The sequence below is a fragment of the Myotis nattereri genome, assembly GCF_964212035.1.
Source record: "Myotis nattereri genome assembly, chromosome: 2".
NCBI classification, from domain to species: domain Eukaryota; kingdom Metazoa; phylum Chordata; class Mammalia; order Chiroptera; family Vespertilionidae; genus Myotis; species Myotis nattereri.
Window position 1 is genome coordinate 154,368,257 of NC_138076.1, and position 19,454 is coordinate 154,387,710.

At 39.3% G+C, this 19,454-nt stretch overlaps 1 protein-coding gene across 2 annotated transcripts in view; it reads right to left on the bottom strand.

The window, feature by feature from the left end:
- The window catches only part of SRGAP1 (SLIT-ROBO Rho GTPase activating protein 1), a 262,335-nt gene that overhangs the window by 16,572 nt on the left and 226,309 nt on the right, over positions 1 to 19,454 (bottom strand). For both annotated transcript variants that reach the window (XM_081082308.1, XM_081082307.1), the window contains exons 13-16: positions 17,153 to 17,213; positions 16,921 to 16,998; positions 14,680 to 14,814; positions 2,347 to 2,452 (exon numbers count right to left, since the gene is read on the bottom strand). In XM_081082308.1, the coding sequence (XP_080938434.1) occupies positions 2,347 to 2,452; positions 14,680 to 14,814; positions 16,921 to 16,998; positions 17,153 to 17,213 (380 nt within the window). The remainder of the gene's footprint in view (positions 1 to 2,346; positions 2,453 to 14,679; positions 14,815 to 16,920; positions 16,999 to 17,152; positions 17,214 to 19,454) is intronic.

The window sequence follows — 19,454 nt, forward strand, 5'->3', positions numbered from 1 at the left end:
CTCAGCTTTCAGTTTTCTCCTATAAATCTTGAGGAAAGCCCTGAGGAAAACAAAGCACCTACTTCTCTGTAACCAAACCACTGGAAGAAAGCAAACGACTCCACCCCTATCATTTGCTTTTGGGTAGGACTACCAACACCGGATGAAGAAAAGGGGAAAAGAATCCTCAATTCTCTCATTCCACTTAAAGCTGGGGAAACTACAAACTTTGGGGAGGCTTCTGGTTGTCTAGCATTAATTTCTAAATTTCATCCAACGGATATCTGTAAGCTATTTTTCCACAGATGACCCCAAATAAGCCAGCTCTTTATTGCTGCGCCTCTACCACATGAGCAAGGTACTGACTGTTCCAGGGAGAGCCTAGAGATGCTATCTCTCAGTGTATAAAATGTCGATATTGAAAGGAAATGTAAAATCCAGGTGAACAGATGACAAATGGAAGGAGAAAGAAGATACTCAACTACCTTTGTTAGATGGTGACAGACACAAAGAAACGGAGCAACCACATGACATGATACTTTACCCTCTTTTGGAAATAAGATAGCCTAGCAAGTAGGAAACACAAAAGCATAATTTCCACAGCTAACATATGTCTTTCCCTTCTGCCATTTCTCCAACATACAATCTTAAAAAAAGAAAGTTTTTTTTCACAATAACAGCCACAGTCATATTACAGATCGTCTTGAAAATGGATGCCGGAAGGAGAAGTGAGAGTCAGAGTAAGAATTATCTAATTTTCCAAAGACACACTGAAGCTCAGTGGGGAGGGCCACAGTGAACCATCCTGGGTCTTTAATTCAGTGCTGGCTTGAAAAGCAAAAACTTGACATAAAAATGTTATTTTTCCATGTTTTGATTTTACAATTTAAAAAGAATAGGTAGCTTCTCTTTTCAAGATTCTCTTTTCAAGAATCCCACCCAAGAGGCTCGGCCTTGTCTCTGCAGGAAGGCGGGTGCAGGGACAGAAATGCTGCAAGCAACGCCAGCTGCCTGACTCAGGGCACATGCGCCATTCTGTTGAGATACGTGAGTCAGATTCAGGTTTTGAGAACTTCCTTGATTCACAGCCTACTTTCCTAGTCTGTTGTGGTTTATTGGTTCAGGTGCATCAGAAGAATTTGGTCAGGACCTCACGGAAAGGATCAGCCAGAACGCAGAACACTCCATATTCATCGGAGCACATGCAATTAAAGGCGAAAACGCAAGCCTCCAGATTTACAACTGACTGGCAACTAGGCCTAATATTAAAAACGTTTTTAAAAATTTTCAGTTACAGTTTACACACAATATTATATTAGTTTCAGGTGTGATAGACTGAGTAGGCCTATTTAAAGGTAAAAATTTATGGCATCTATTTAACCTAAACATAGTCTATACCCATCCCTCTAGATACTGCTTATTTCTAGAGGTGACTCCTGTACGAATGGGTTCCTATTGTCACTGGTGGCTGTTTTAGTTCCATTCTGTACGGTTCCCTGTCAGTATTTCCCTATTGCGTGATACTTGGTTTCTAGGCTCAACCTGAATGGGTATGATTTCAGAAATAGTCAACAGGGTTGTAAAAAACCCCCATGGCTTGTGAGAACTTAAAACCTCCAGTGAAACAGAGAAGAGGAAATTTCCCAATTTTAAGAAGGTAGAACCTGTGCCAGAATGAGGAGGCAATTCCCCAAGTCACCCCCCCCCCCACCGGCCCCCTGGATTTCTTTGTTTCTATTTGCTCAACTGAAACATTGAATAACAAGAGGACTCTTCCATACTACTTGGGGAAGATGTTCTTATAATGGAGCCCAGGTAGCAGGAAGTAGCACACTAAAAATCAAGTTGCTTAAATTAAAAGAGTAAAATCCTCTTTGAAAATAATGCAGTGATTTTTAAGACTTCTATTACATTTTTAAAAAGAGGTTTTAGATATATCTTTTGCTTGACAAGGTCTCATTATATTGAATTTGCAGAAATTCCTTTTTGGATCCATGTGTAAGACTCATCTATAATTCCCCTTCTTCTCTGACTACCACATTAAAAAAAATCACTGAAATTTTCTGCAGTGAGCAGGTGGTTTATATCATTTTGACAAAAACATTCATGACATCACTGAAAAGTGTTCTTTTTAGTGCTATTTGTATATTTTTGCATTTATGACCATAGTTTCTGCATCTTTCATCTATCATACAACGACCTTGATCTGCTGAGGAAAAATGGACTTCCAGTCTATCCTCAATCACTTTTGACTGCTGATAAATGAAACCCAATGTACGTTTTACAGAATCCAGAAACAAAGGCAGCATTCGGAGCTATGCCAATAGAATTAAGATGGGCATTCTGGCAGGGCACGAGGGTACTTACTGATTGAGGAAGGCAAAGAGGTACCGCATCACTATGAGGACCGACCGGGGCAAGGTCAGGAGGAGTTTGCGGATGTGAAGCGCCCTCTCATAGAGATTATCTACTCCTGCAGAAAGAAGAGGACACGGTCAGGATCCGTTCACCCGCCACACTGAAAGCAGAACACACTTCACCTCTGAACAGAAGCAGTCCCTTGCCCCTGGGTGAGGTGTAGTCATAACCAATACAGTGAATAAGCGACCACCCTGAGGGTAACCCCATTTCTGAAGGCTTCTACTCCGACCCATAACTGTTTCCCCTGTGTTTCACGGTCTTGGCCTTGAGCAACTTGGAGACTTCTAGATTTAAGAAATTGTTTTTCACTTGCTCCTATTTCTAGATTTTGCATCTGATATGGTTTCAATTCCTTTTTGTTCCATGTTAACTAAAGTAGCTTTGGGGGACAGTCTCCTTCACCCCATTAATTCATGAATCCCTCATATATTTATTTGTCTGTAAATTACTATGATTCAGGCAATTCCTTCCCCTAAAACTACCACAGTATTTTATTTATATGACTTTTACCTTGTATTATATTATTTCATACATTTTTTAAACAAAATATTTTAGGAGAGCCTGCTAGGTTTCAAGCACCGAGTGAGACATTAGGAGTACACTAGTGACAGGATTGCTGCACTCATAGAATTTACACCCTGGTGTGTATAGCTTTTCATTTCCTTATCCTGCCTTCCCTGTAAGATGGTGAAATATCTGAAGAGATGGGTACCTCGGATTTCCTAGTATCATTTTATCTCTTTCTAGGAATACAAATTGTCCAAAGCTTCTCAATACTAAAGTGCTTATGATCAGCAGCAAAAAAGGTTATTGTTATATTCCATTATCAGCATAATGGTTCACATTTTAAGCCATATTTTCACATTCGTTATCTAATTTAATGTGGAAAACAATGCTGTGGAGTGGGCATGGCATGTATTGCCATCCCACTTAATGGATTAGGAAAATGAGAACTGGGTACATGGCTTACCCAACATCAGCTGGCTAGAGGCATGGAGCTGGGATAGAACTTGTTTTATGTTTCATAAGTCTGGTTGTCTTTCTTGGATTTCAAAGTATCTTTATAAAGATGCTTTGAAGGTACCCAATAAGTGTATATTTGAGAAAACTATTTCGAAGATTATTTCAAAAATATTTTTAAAGCTTAGTATAATTTCATATTACTGCACTTATTCTTAATTAATCTTGAGATATTCATGCAGTCCACTTGAAAATCCAGGCTTTAGCTCCTGACAGGACAGAGAATTGATTCTCCCCCTCCCCTTGTCAGGTTTTTAACCTTTTCCATCCACAGATGTGGTTATCCCTCAAGGATCTCTACTTGGTTCTCTTCAATGGCAACCTCACCCAGCCTCAAGGTTAGGACCATCACTCTTATGAAGATGGTATCTTTGCTTCATTCTTCTTACTTATGTGGGACTTAATAAGTCTTGTTGTTTCTACCCCCTGATTATCTCACTAAAAATTTCTTAGTTGAAAACTTTATTATTTCTAACTTAGACCATTTAATACTCTCCTAATGCAATTTCCTATTCTAATTTCTCTAAAACCAGTGGTTCTGAACCTTAATGTGGAATCACCTGGGGAGAGTTTTTAAAATGCTGATGCCCAAGAGTCTTTCTGCAGCCAGGGCTGAGAAGCACTGCCTAATCACTCATGCCAAGCGCAGGTCCCTGGAACCTCGAGTGCTGAGCCAGCTACTTTCCATTTATCAAACCACCAGGTTACCCAGGCATTCTATTTTCCTCTCTGCACGGCTGAAAAGGTGAGAAATGTATTAGGGATATTCTAATTTAACCACGGAGGAGTTCGCAAAACAATAAATAATTTATCTGGATCCTTGGGACAAAGCACTCTCATTCCCATCTTTGAGTATGCCATAGCTGGAACTGTCGCTGTCTACTTTTAGAAAATGGGATTTCAGAAACTCTAACCAGAAGCTAAGTAAAACACACTCATCCAACTAACATTCCTATAACACTTGAAAATTTTCAACATAAATCTATAATTAATAATAGTGTGATTTCAGTAATATTGAAATAAATGCCTTATATCCTACCTTTTCATTTGCAAAGTATTTCAAAATGGAGGAAAAAAAATAACACTTATGAACAGGTTAGGTTAGGGGCACATCTATTAAATTTAAGTATTTTGTTTAATATACTTCCCAGACAATGATCTTAACTTTATTTTCCAGAAAAGAGGGAATAAGAGGCTTTTAAAAAGTTATTAAACAGGTACATAAATTTACTGAGGCCACAAGAACTCAGTAATTAAGTTGGCAACAATTCCAGTGTCCCAGCAGGATCATAACATGTCCCAGAGTAATCTGTTTGTCTTCCATGACAACTTCATGGGCCACTTGGTAAACCCATATTGTACAGAGAGGAGATAAAATACCTACAGATGAAGTAATTTGCAACTCACTGAGAGTTTAATGGGGGATAATTTTGCATCTATAAATGCTATATATTTAGGTATAGCTAGATTGTTGTTTCATATCCAAAATTAAATGGTTAAAAGGTTATTACCTGAAATAACTGATTAAAAAAATTACTGCTGTTGCTCTTCTCAGTTAAAGATACAAAGACAATTTAGCACCCCTGTATCTAGAAAGTCTATCTCAACAAACAAGCAAAACCACTCAAAGGTGAAATTATATATAAATACGATGACCCATTCTTGAAAGCAAACATTGAAATTTACTAGCATTTATTCCCTTGGTTATTAAAAATGGTGCGTGCAGAAATGAATTTACATTCATGATTCAAAACCAAACACTCACAAAGTGTAACATATTTATGTAAATAATATAAAGATGAATTGTCCCATTAATGGTCCCGACTGGCAATACCCTCTGCTCGTTTCTAGCCACATAGAGAGCCATATAAGGGTCATAATAAAAACAAAATAACAACAAAAAACTTCTGCTGTTGTTTACTGAGGACCTGGGGGTGTTTCAAGAGTTAAGTCTAGCCTGGCCAGCATGGCTCAGTGGTTGGGCATCGACCTATGAACTAGGAGGTCATGGTTCCATTCCTGGTCAGGCACAGGCCTGGGTTGTGGGCTCGATCCCCAGTGCGGGGGAGGGAGGTGGTGCTGGAGGCAGCCAATCAATGATTCTCTCTCATCATTGATGCTTCTATCTCTCCCTCCCTTCCTCTCTGAAATCAATAAAAATATATATACTTTTTAAAAAAGAGTTAAGTCTACTGCTTCTCCAAGCTAATCCTTAGTGTATGGTTATAGTCAGTGTCAGTGAGAGAGATGGTTTTAGCAGCTGAAAGCTAGCTTTGTGGTCTTTCAGGTAAAGGAAAAAAAAAATGCAAAAGGAACCACTCTTAATATGTTATTGATCTTTAATCTTTGTCAAATCCCACAGGGTGCAAGTAATTGCCAGGATAGAAGAAGACACAGGTACTACTTCCAAGGGGCTGAATGATAATTCAAGATCCTTTGGTTTCTATCTCTCAGTTCTAAACTTAGTTCCCGTACCCCATAAAGACAGTTACAAATTTTATTTAAAAATACTTAGGGTGCCATAGCGGGTTTGGCTCAGTAGATAGTGCATTGGCCTGTGGACTGAGGGGTCTCAGGTTTGATTCTGGTCAAGGGCACATGCCTTCGTTGTGGGCTCCATCCCCAGTGGGGAGCATGCAGGAGGCAGCCGATCAATGATTCTCTCTCATCATTGGTGTTTCTATCTTTCTCTCCCTCACCCTTCCTCTCTGAAATAAATAAAAAATATTTTAAAAAAGAATTAAGGCAAAATATATTTACATACCAATTCCATAGCAGCATCCTATATAATAAAAGGGTAATATGCAAATTGACCAAATGGTGGAACAAGTGGTCGCTATGATGCACACTGACCACCAGGGGGCAGACACTCAACGCAGGAGTTGCCCCCTGGTGGTCAGTGTGCTCCCACAGGAAGAGTGCCATTCAGCCACAGGGCTGACAGCTGGTGAGTACAGTGGCCCACCTCCGTGGCAGCGCTAAGGATGTCCCACTGTGGCTGTCAGTCGGACATCCTCCAAGGGGGATGTTGTGCACCGGGCCTCTAGTTAGTCATAATAGCCAAGAGGTGGAAATAACCTATATGTTCATTCATGGACAAATGGTATAGACACTCAATAAAATATTATTCAGCCTTAAAAAAGAAATGGAATTCTGATACACACTATAAATTGGATAAAACATTGAAGACATTATGCTAAGTGCAATAATCCAGAAATAAAGATAAATATTGTATGATTTGACTTATATGAGGTATCTAGAATAGTTACATTCATAGAGACAGAAAGCAGAATGGTGCTTGGCAGAGATTAGGGGAAGGGAGGAATGGGTAGTTATTGCTTACTGGGTACAATATTTCAGTCTAGGAAAATGAAAAAGTTCTGGAGATGAATGGTTTAATGCCCCTAAACTGTACACTTAAAAATGGTTAAAACAGCAAATTTTTGTTATGTATATTTTCACACACACACATACACACACACACACACACACACGCGCGCGCGCACATACACACAGAGAGATCAGGAGGGGGTGCTGTGAGATTCAAATGAGAGGTTTCAGGAGAGAAAAGCCACAGGAATGAAAAAAAAAGTGACACCAAAAAGACTAGATGAAACGGAGTCAGGCATACCTTCTCTGCAACTACAGTAAACATAAAGCAAGGCACAGCAGAAATTGCTGGCATTCCTGGAGTATAGCAAATCTGTCTGTCCCAGAGGCCTCGGACCCGCTGGCTGCGAGCGGGACTCAGACATCACCTGACTGCTTGCTGAACAGGCTTGCAGCGTGCATCCCACAGCAGCCTCACTCCGTACAAACGACTCATTTACTCTCCTGAGTCTAGTTACTGGGTCAACATTTATGGTTGTAAGGACACTCTGATTAATGTGCATTCGTTGCTGGCTGTGAGTGTGGCAATTCAGTCTTCCATAATTTTAAGCTGTGTGAAGAGATGGATCTTTCTTTCCCTACAAAAGGTGTCAGTGAGGAAAACCAGTATTTCACTTGGATTTCTTTTATGCTGGGCTTTGTTTCCACAATTCAGATCTTATGTAATTAGGTAAAAGTGGCATTCTTCCAATCTTGGTCACAGGCTCCAAGCTCCGTAGGCTAATTTATACTCTTTTTTCTAGCATGGCAAGGCTCCTATGTCGAAATTCCAACTTCCCAGCCTGGGGCTTTGACAGCTCCATGTAAATTTGTGTGAAACATTCCCCACAAAGCACAGGTTACTTCAGAAAATGGCAAAAAGGTCACACTAGTGTTATTTGAAACACCAGGTCTTCTGTGGCACTATTTGCAAAAGTATTGGTTTGTCAGAAAACAAAGACTAAATCACAAGATGCAAATTAATCTTTAAGTATAAAGACAAAAAAGGAAACGGATGGCCACATTTAGAATGGTTTATTTAAGAGCCAGCACACAAATTTTTCTGAGCTCCCTAGCCCATAAAGCAGTGTTCAAGGTGAACTGAACAGTCCAAGGGCACTTAGGCTTGCTGTTAGGTTCTAATGATGTCTAGGAATTCATCAATTGTGTGTGCATAACAGCGATGTGTGTGAATAACAGGGAAAGAAAAAAAACCCAGAGAGATAGTCTAGTACATCTGGATGGATCTTGGTCTAGAGATGCGTTACCAGCCGCTCTTCCAGGTAGGAAAGGAAATGCTAGCGACTTCTCTCTAATTAAGTGTTAACAGATGAACTTCTGTGAATTAAGCCACTGTGTTCTTTCTTAGTTAAATAGAAACACTGTAGAAATAGATACAGAATGTTTCTCCTTCTGCTGAATTATCATATGAAGGTTCGTATGAAGAAACTGAGTCTTAGCCTAGGAAGCTTTACTTATTCAGTTCAGATACTAAGCCTAGAAAATATTTTGGGGGATAAAAGAAAATTATTATAAGGCATCAAACACATTCAGAGTTCAGAGAGAAAACAACCATGTTCGCAATAAAGCTGGAAGAATTTTTAGAAACACAGACATACACTAGAGGACCAGGAAAAAAATTCTAAAGTTTTCACGGAACAGTTAGAAATGAGCAAACTGATTTGTGCACTAAAGGGCTCATCATAGTATTTTGTATAATTGCAAAAATCACTGGAAACAATCTAAATTTCTAAAACTAAGGGATTTGTTAAATTAAATAAAAACCATGCCATGGCCACTAAAATTTCTATTTTAAAACATATTTACAGGTATGAGACTATGTTAATGATGTCATTAAATTTAAAAAGTGGTTTACAAAGAGCAAATATAGTATGATAAATTTTTAAAAAATGTTTTTATTGATTTTAGAGAGAGAGGAAGGGAAAGGAAATAGAAACATCAATGATGAGAGAGAATCGTTGACCAGCTACCTCCTGCACACCCCCTACTGGGGATCGAGCCTGTAATCCGGGCATGTACCCTGACTAGGAATTGAACCGTGACCTCCTGGTTCATGGGTCGACGCTCAACCACTGAGCCATGCCAGCTAGGCAGTATGATAAAAATTTTAATGACAGATTTCTTGAGATATAATTTATATATTGTATAGTTCATACATTTAAAGTATACAATTCAATGGTTTTTAGTATATTCACAGTTGATTAATCATTACCTCAATCAATTTTAGAACCTTCAAAAAGAAATCTCACATCCATTAGCGGCCACTGGATATGACACAATTTTATTAAAGGTATGTGGTTGTGATATACCCATATAATGGAATATTTTTTGGTAATAAAATTGAGTATTATATATGCTACAACATGGAGGAACCTTAAGACATTATGGTAAGTGAATGAAGCCAGTCACAAAAGACCACATATTGTATAACTCCATTTCTAGGAAATGGCCAAAATAGGTCAATTTATAGATAGAAAGTAGTTGCCTACTTCTGAGAGTTGTGGTGGTTAGGAGTAAATGGAAAGTGTTTTCTAATTGGGGTTTCTTTTTGGAGTCATGAAAATGTTCTAAAATGGATTGTAGTGATGGGTGCATAATCTGTGAATATGCTAAAAACTATTGTATTATACACCTTAATGGATGAATTGTATGATATGAGAATTATATCTTGAGAAGCTGCTTTTAAAAGTATATAGATATATGTACAGAAAAAAATCTGGAAAGCCACTAAAAAATAAATGTAGTTATCTTTGTGTAGAGGGATTCAGGTGATTTGTTTTTCTAGTTTATTTTCTAATATATCTACAGTGATCACATATTAATAGCACAATAAACAATTGTTTTTTTAAAGTACTGACTGGCTATTTGATAATTTCAATGAATTGTTGTTATTTTTTAGGTATAATAATGGCATTGTGGCTATGTTGTACATATAAAAATGAGAAAAGAATCTTCATATTCCAGAGATACATACAGGTGAAGTGATATAATGTCAATGGGATGATGGAAGGGGTATAGGTGGGATAGTTTTACCTAAATGTAAGTTGTTAAATCTAGGTGACCATTGATACTGGGCTCATTAGGTTGTTCTGTATCCTTTTTTGACGTTTGAAATTCTGTATAATAAGAAAGTCAAAGAAAAGATAGATCCTGAACACAATGGACAGTATAGTTCTACTTTGGCTCTTAAAAAAGTTGGGTGTGCACAGGAACAGAAAGAGAGCTGAAGGAAATGCAACAGAGAGCACACACACCGATGATTCTCTTTGGGTGGTGGCATTAGGGTCGGCAGTACTTTCTTCTTTGTGCTTTTGTGTGTTTTTCAAATATTCTACAATGACGACATGTTAGTTTTGTGAAAGTTAAACAATTACTCCCTAAAAATGTTTCCCCATGTCCAGAGCAGGCACCTAAATAATAACACATAATGTCAAATGGAATGCAAATGTTCCCTCTGGGCTCGCAGCCTGAGGCAGCCAGCAGAGGCCATGAATGGCTCTTCTAAAGCCAGGCACTTGGACTTCTTCCCTGGAACATCTCAGAGCCACAACACACATTCTAGAAGCTGCCCAGACTGTGTGGGCATAATCTGGAGCATTCCCAAAACCATTCACAAAGTAGATGGTTTAAAAAAAAAATCAACTTTTGGGTGAGAAACTGAGATACTACCAAGTTTGTCACTTCAATTTACATTGCATCTGAGTTCACCAGGTCTTCAGGTAAGCAATTAAAAAAAAAGTAGGAGGTGTTTATGTAACTCTTAGAAAAGATGCAAAGGATAGATTTTTTTATACAAAATAACTGTCACATGCAATTACCTTATTAGGGAAAGTCAAACCCAATTACAGCAATGCCAGGAGAACATGGCATGAACAACCACTGACCTCCATGAGTGCCCGCTCTCCCCTACAATTCCTAAATCTTTGTGCTTCTATCACATACCAACTTAGTTGCATCTATTTGTAAATATCTTATCTCCCCTACTAGATTTTCAGACTTGTGAGTGCAAAAATCAAGTCTTTGACTCCTTAGAAAGTTTTGCACATTGTAGGCAATTAATCAATGGTTCAGATTGTCAAAAGTACGTAACATCAATGAGAGGCTATAACGATAGACATATTATGGCATTCTCGAAGGTTTTATTGAAAATCTAGGAAAACTACAGATGCATCATGGTCACACTGGTAAGAAAAAATGCTTAACTAGAGATAAATCAATAATAGTTAGAAATCCCTTCTTTTCAAGAGACTACGTTGGAAGAAAATGGGTTATTATATGTAGTGCCCTCCCATATTCTTGAAAACATCCTATTCTGCAAAAGTGTATACTAAAAATATCAGAACTTACGAGTAAAAGACTGTTAACGCATGCGAGAAAGTTTGTAACTAGAGCACTGTCCAAAACATTAACAATACTACTTAAATTGCTAGCACAGTGAAATCTCTGCTGGTGTGTGTATCTCGCATCCTTATCGACCTTGAACTCCAGGGCTTCTGCTTCTTTGAGATGAAGGTCCTGGAGGGTTTTGGTTTCCAATGGAGACTATTTTCATGAAATTTAACCCAAGGATTATTAATCCATTGATTTTCATTAATTCCCTCCATTGTTTTAATGCACACAGGGGTAAATGTCTTTGCAGCGTCTTCGTGTGCACTTGTAGCATTTTCATATAAGGCACCGCTTGCAGGAAAGGAAGATATTGCAGGAGATTCCCCATTTTTTTCCTTAGTCTTCATAGTTTGCTAAGCTTAACTCTTTAATTATGGAAAACTTGTCTTTGTTACAAAACATTTAATGTGCTGGGCAAAATCATGCTGGAACCAACACAACTTTTGTTATACTAACATCATTTCCAAATGCATTTAGTAATTATGTTAAAAAAACCCCCAAAACCAACCAATGTTTTAAAAGACAAACTAGTAAGTGGCTAACCCAGTTTATAGTAGCAGCCATTGTAACAGCTGTAAGAATAACAGCTAGCAATGCTTATTGAGGCTGACTATGTACCAGACAGGATGCTAAACACTTCCTAACTTTCTATGAATTGTTTCATGTATTCTTCATAAGACTCTATGAAGTAAATAAAGAAACGGATATTTAACGAGATTAAGTCTTAATCTCTGTCCAAGGTTACAAAGCTGTTAAGTGGTAAAGCTAGGATTTGAACCTAGATAATTCTGACTCAGCGGCTTCAGCTTTTAATAACCACAATTAAATAATATTTCTTCTCATCCAATGGAAGCAAGAAATAATTGTATAATAGTAACCGACAATGTCGCTATTGCTCTACCAACTGGTACGTGTATAGACGTTGACATGATGTATGTGCCTAGAAAACCTCTAAGCATTCGTAGAGTGCTTATTATTTTTCCAGATTTAAGCTTTCTGGCTGGGATGTGAGGGAAATCTCTGGACATGGCCAAAGGAGAATTCCAGAAGTATGACACCTCCTTCTCAGTTCTTTCCAGCTGGGTCAGAGGCCCACGGAGATGACTCAGACTATGCAAGGGCCTTGGAATGGACGCACAGACACACTTCTGAACACCACAGAAGACATCAGACCGCAGGGGGTGGGGGTGAAGGTAATTATGACTGGGGAATTCATACCCAGCGAGAGCCAGGACTGCAGGTATGGATGCCAACAAAAGAATGTTGGTGGAATTTTGACTCTTCATTTAAATTCAACTTAACAATTATGAATTATGCACTTACTATGTGCCTGGAACATAACTATGCCAAGTGTTGAAAACTACAAAACGGAATAATCCATCAAAACCTCACAGGCCTCTGGCGCTTAACTATAGGCGTTTCATTGGACAAACTGCCAGGCGCTGTTCTTGGCACTTTACACAGATTAACTCACTTAATTCTCACAACCCAATGTTATATGACCTAATATTCTCCCTATTTTATAGCTAAGAAACTGAAGTGCAGAGAGATTAAGAAACCTGTCTAAAGTCACATAGCTTTGGGTGAGCAATGAGGACCTAACACAGTGATGGCGAACCTTTTGAGCTCGGCGTGTCAGCATTTTGAAAAACCCTAACTTAACTCTGGTGCCGTGTCACATATAGAAATTTTTTTGATATTTGCAACCATACTAAAAGAAAGATTTATATTTTTGATATTTATTTTATATATTTAAATGCCATTTAACAAAGAAAAATCAACCAAAAAAAAAAAGTTCGCCTGTCACCTCTGACACGCGTGTCATAGGTTCGCCATCACTGACCTAACATTTGGTCCTAGCCTCTTTGAGTCCAGAGCCTACATGCTTAACCTTCCTCTGAACTCTCTCTCTAGTAGAGGGAGACAGTGGGGTTAGATATAGGTACACAGGGGAACACTGACAGAGGAGAAAGTGGCCAATTCTGCTTTGGGGAGAATGGTGTCTGACAGGAGAGCCAAGTCAGCCAAGCCTTTATAGCAGATGTGGACGGCTTTCAGGGACCGCAGACGAAGCAGCACGGGCAAAGGCGCCGAGGTGGGGAATGGCCCCGTGTGCTTGCAGTTTGCTACTGTGGAAAAACAAAGCAAACAGGGCAGGGCGGCAGGAGATGAAAGCCCAAAAGTAGAAGGAGATCAGATAGAGAAAGAATTTTATTCTATGAACTGCCCATACTAAGGAGTTTATTTTTAGGTGGGAAATATTAAAACAGGTTTTTAAACAGGAGGTGGGGGCAGCGATATCACCCAATTTGTCTTTAAATCTAGCTGCAATATGAAACACGGAATGATGTGGGGAGAGGGCAAAACCCAGAAGTGAGAGGCAGTCACAGCAGCTTCAGGGAGAATATGGCGGTAAGAATGGGGCAGGGGCTGAGTAGAAATATTTTTGAGTTGATTCAGGTGTGAAGCTAGAAAGCTGAGGTAGGAGGGTTCCTTCTTAGAGTAAAGCTTGATATGTACCAAAGCCCTCACTATGTGATTTAAGTCAGCCCTAGACCCTTGCCCGGGAAAACAGACCTATGGGGCACTGCATTTTTAGATGTATGGAACTCTAATGTAGTTAATACCTGATTCCTGACATTATTTTCACCTTCCCTCCTGTAGTGTCTAAAGCTCCCACTGAAGAAAACAGCAATACTTCACTCTGCTGATGATTATTGGTTTCATAATGTATCATCCACCGTCCCAATGCAACTCGGCCTACCAGCTGGGGCCCACTGGCAGATAATTGCCACCTGGTGTTCCGGCACTGTAATAATGATCATTTATCTCAGTTTATCTTCTTTTAAAAATAAAACATAAAAATTTTAGTCCTCACCAGAGGGTATCTTTCCATTGCTTTTAGATAGACTGGAAGGGAAGAAGGGAAGAAGGGAGAGGGGGAGGGAGACATTGATTGGCCCAACAGGGGCTGGGAATGAACCCCCACAACCCAGGTATGTGCCCTTCTGTGCTCGGGCTGATGCTCTAATCACTGAGCGACCGGCCAGGGCTCAGTTTACCTTATTTCTTGAAGTAACATTCAAGATGGATAAATTATCCCACTCTTAAGATTGGTGGGAAAAACAAAGAACCAAAAGCCAAAAAGAAATTGTATTTCCATGCTTATAACTTCCTCCTCTCCCTTAGCTGGTTGGCACCTCCCTTTCCACTTATTCCAGCCACTAAGTGGGAAGCCCATGGGCTCTATGGAGCCTGAGCAAGTTCAGGAGCAAAGCCCACTCAGCTCAGGGTGAGGCCACAGCTGGGAGGATGACTCACGCTGAATCCAGAAAGAAAACAAATGGTCTCAGAAATCTGGTGGTAATGGGGTAGTGGTGGGCGTGGGAGGACACGTGGAGAGGGGCCATTGCCTTTTCCAGGAAACTGGGTAGTGAAACAGTTCTGGTGGGAAAAGACTAAAAAGTAAAGTCCACTTACTGATACAAGAAATCAGATCATTAAATCTTTCCTTAGGAAAGAGGGGGTTTTCCAGCCCACGGAAATAGAGCTTCAGAACGCCAGCAACGGAGTTAATATCGTGGTTACTCTGGTCATCGGCCAAGGGGTTTTCACCTAAAAAAAAAAAAAAAAATTAGTTATAGGCAGTCTTTTTTTTTTTTTCTCCTACACACACACACACACACACACACACACACACACACACAGAGAGAGAGAGAGAGAGAGAGAGAGAGAGAGAGAGAGACTTCTATATATACATGTATCTTTTAATTATACTTTATGAAAGATTATATGGTACTAAAATTAAAAGAAATGGTTTAGAGATACCACCCCATGATTAACTTAAAAATAGTTGACTAAAAATAAAGCTTTTTAAAAAATCTTACGCTACCAAATAATCCCTTACAAGCTACCAAAATCCTAAAATAAAATATTGTGGGATTTAAAATTTTACCCAATGTTTTTTTTTTTTTTTTTGAGGCTAAAATCTGTAATCTTAGTTTGACATGAATTCAAATACTACATTCTTAACCCACTGGGAAAAAGACATAATACAGGGCTGTCTGGCTATATGGATCAGCAAAACATATCAAAAATATTACAGTCCCCTCCCCCCCCAGACTGAGGACACCTATAATTAAATTAATAAGTGTTTCCCAAAGTGGCAGGGTGGTGTTCCCAGCATATGTGGGAGCTGCCTTCAGCAGTGGAAGATTTTGAAATCAGACAGCGGGATTTGAAAATGTACCCTTATGTACCAAGGAATTTGTACAGAAGGTGAAAATTTTAAAAAATATATATCACAAATATGAAATGATATTATTTATGTATGGGAAGCAGTTTAAAAATATTAGTAAGTGGCCTGGCTAGTCCACCTCCCTGAGAAATTGAGATAAAATCCTTAAATTCAACATAATATTATGCAGTCTTAAATCGAACACTACCTTTTGTTCACAAGACTGCTCTTCTCTTCTAAAGTTCACAAAAATTGCACACTGCATTTTAACTTGTTTGGGTTTTTTTTTTTTTTCCTCTTGTGGCAGTTTCAGGGACATGTTTGTTCCCTTTTCTCTGCTCCTTGGTGGGAAATCACTGAACAGAAATTTACCAAAATGTATATTTTTTTATCCAATGTGACAAAGCCTCACCCAAAGAGGTCGCAAATAAATAACAAATATCAGGGGAATTTCCAAGGAAAGCTAATGTGGTGGCTGGCATGGGAACCTGAGGCTTTACTACATTTCAGCTTCTCCTGAATGTGGTCAATGTTCGAGACTTGGAACCCTGAGCTGCTGACAAGGGAGGCTGCTCCGCTCTACACATCATATCAGTCTGAGAATTTGGAACAGGAAAACAATCTGGCTCCAAGTTTACTCTGCAACCAAGGTTTCAGAATTTCAAGGGCTCTCTGCCAAGCCGGGGCCGGGGGAAATGGGAGCGGGAGAGAAAGCAGCCCTGTCTCCTCGCCACGACGCCCCTCCCTCTGCATTCTCCGCCTGGCTTCCGTGCAGAGGAAGGAAGGGGCAGGTGTATCTAGATCATTATAACTGGAGAGCGTTAATAACCAAGAGCCATCGCTAAAGAGCTAGGCATTTTCCTGGATTACGCCTAATCTTCCACACCAACCCTGGAATTCTGCAGATGCGGAAACCGAGGCCAAGTAAGAGATGAGTAACTTGACCCAAATTAGGAAATGGAAAAGTCTGACTGGATTCTGGGTCTGCCTGACACAAAAGAGTATGGTTTTGCTAATCATACGGGGCTAATGAACAGTGTAGTAGGGCTTCTGTGACAGCCAATTGTGAACAGCAGTAAGGTACCGCTGGCCACGGGGAAGGAGCCTGGGGGTGGAAGGAAAGAGGTCCCAACAAGGAAACAGACATGAACCTTAAACACCGGCTCGCTAGGCCCAGGGCTGTCCTCGCCACCCACCCAGGGCCCCTCCTGGCCCCCTGGACACACATGCCGAGCATGATCACTGCCAGTCCTAACCCAGGACACACCCTCATATGCTTTCCTATACTTGATGACAAAGCCTTATGCAAGATTATATGGTACTTCATTTCTTAACTATCCTAAGTAGATTCTTACCTCAATTTCCAAAATGAAATAAATGCAAAGAGAAAGGTTCTGACATATACAGAGTGAAGATGCCACCTCACTCTACAGAAAATGATGGCTTGTCCCATGACTTGATCAGAGGGATAGACATGCACTTACCTCTCTCAAACGAATTTTTAATGTCATTGACTTCCACCTGGGAACCGGACACTCTGAAAATCCCCTGATGCTGAAGACCTAAAGAGAACAGAAAGGGAACAGAGTGAAAGATCCCCTATATCCTCTAGGTCCCCCCTTTCGCACGAATTAAATATTCAATGGAAAGACACATTTACTGAAATATTCCCAGTGATTATTTTTAAAAATAAGAATTCTGTAGTTCCTGGCTTACCATAGAGATTGATGAACCGAATACAACTTTCCACAATGAGGGGGATAATCTGTCCCGAGTCCTGCGTAGAGGTAGAAACCAGTTAACAGCCCAGGAGAGGCATAAGTCACCCATCATAATAACGCTCACGGTTTAACTACAAGGAGTGCACAGCATTGATCATCTGAAAGGTGACCATTTCCAAATACGCCCTACCCTCCCGCAAACAGTACACAAGGGCCAAAATTAAAATTAAATTTAACCAGAGGTATGTTTCAGTTCTGGAGCAAACCAAATAAAATACCTTTAAAGCAACCCTGCTTCAACTTGACTGCTGTGCATCTCTTTTACTTGCACTTAGGCTCACATAGCAAAAGGAATATATGAATCACTTGCTGTTTAAAAGGCTATTTATAAAGTTAATCTAATGGACTTAAAAAGAATGGTGTAAACTAGTCACTAAGCACAACCTTTCAGCCTTCCGGGATCGTCACTGGGACATCCTGAGAGGCTCACATATTCCCAGAGGCACGATATGACAATTGCTTTACAGGTGCTTATCATGGGCAATGTATTTATTTAGTTTGCACCAGAACTTACTCATCCTGATTGATTTTTCACTGATACTTTTTCATGATTTAAGGATTTTTAAAAAATGACACAAAGGCACATCCCAGTAGATCTCATTTTCGTAGGAAGGAATATTTTGTGGCCATTTCCCCCCACATCTCTACTGAACAAATGTGAGTATTAGAAATGTTTTAAAACATGGCGAGGATGACAAGTGAGATGAAGGAGCTGCAAGGTCACAGTTAAATGTGTACCCACGCCACACACTCCATGTCGTTACAGAAGGTTACTGGCTAGGGAGTTGTTTTTCATGTACTTTAGACTCTGCTCTTTCAGAAATTAGATCTTAAAGGAAACATGGAGGTTCGAAATGATTAGCTGACATTAGGTACTAATTCATGAGGAATTTTATTATGAAACACAAGAAGAATTTGGCTGTCTTAATATATTAGAACAATTCAGAATCCACTAACCTTTCCAATTAAGTCACAGGGGAAGGATTAGGAATAATGTGGTTCAGCAATTTAAACTGGTTACTATTCCTAGAATGGGTAATGCCCAGCTTGAGGAATAGTTTTATTTTAGGTTTTAAGACAATCTGTATAAACCAGCTATGGTTCAATGACTTCTGGAGCTTATATTAAGTTTCTCTAAGAGTTCATTTGTTTTAGGAATGTAAACTTCATTAATTTCTTAAAGAAGGTCCTTAAGAATGCAAACTCTTTTTGGTGTGGACTAGTTGACGCGAGAATGACAACATAATTATATCAAAACCTACGGAGTATGTGAGGGGATTTTTCTTTAAGATACAAGTGTGTTTTAGAGGAAGAAACCTTCATATGAACAACACAATTAACACTGTAAAAGAGCAACAAATATCTAAATGTAAGCGATAATAGGAGAATATTAGTTTGCATCTCTGCTGAACTGAGTGTTAAAACAAAAAGAAAAACAAAGAATAAAAGGTTATTAAAAGGAAAATGTTTGCACTAAAATTGTTCCAAGCAAAAATGTCTTATTACTTAAAACATATTTTTTTTGTGGTTACATTTACTCAAGTACTTGCTATTCTTTTAGCTATTATCAGTACTTCCTTCAGGTATAATGAATTTTGGAGTAAAAATATAACGTGTGTTTTAACTTCATGGATGCCAGCTGCTTTGGCGGAATACTGTACAAGAAGTGAGCTGTGTTCCACCTACCATCAAAGGAATCCCTTTGTTTCTCAGTTTTCCCAGGGGACAAAGAGGAGAAATGGTTTTGCTCTTGTTGTCTCACAGCGATACTGTGGGGACCTCCACTGACAGAGCACTTTTTCAGAAGTGCAGAGATCCCTGGATGTGCTGTGTCACTGCTGTTCCCAAAGATTCTTTAGTGTGCCATCTGGGACAGGGAAGGTCTCGCATAGGGAATATCCCATGATAACCAGTTTACTCCTTCTTTAGTACCTATCTTCCGTTTCCTTTAACTGTTATTAATGAAAAAATCTTTAAAATGCCCTAGCTGGTTTGGCTTAGTGCAGTGATGGCGAACCTATGACATTTTTTTGGTTGATTTTTCTTTGCTAAATGGCATTTAAATATATAAAATAAACATCAAAAATATAAGTCTTTGTTTTACTATGGTTGCAAATATCAAAAAATTTCTATATGTGACACGGCACCAGAGTTAAGTTAGGGTTTTTCAAAATGCTGACATGCCGAGCTCAAAAGGTTCGCCATCACTGGCTTAGTGGATAGAGCGTCGGCCTGCA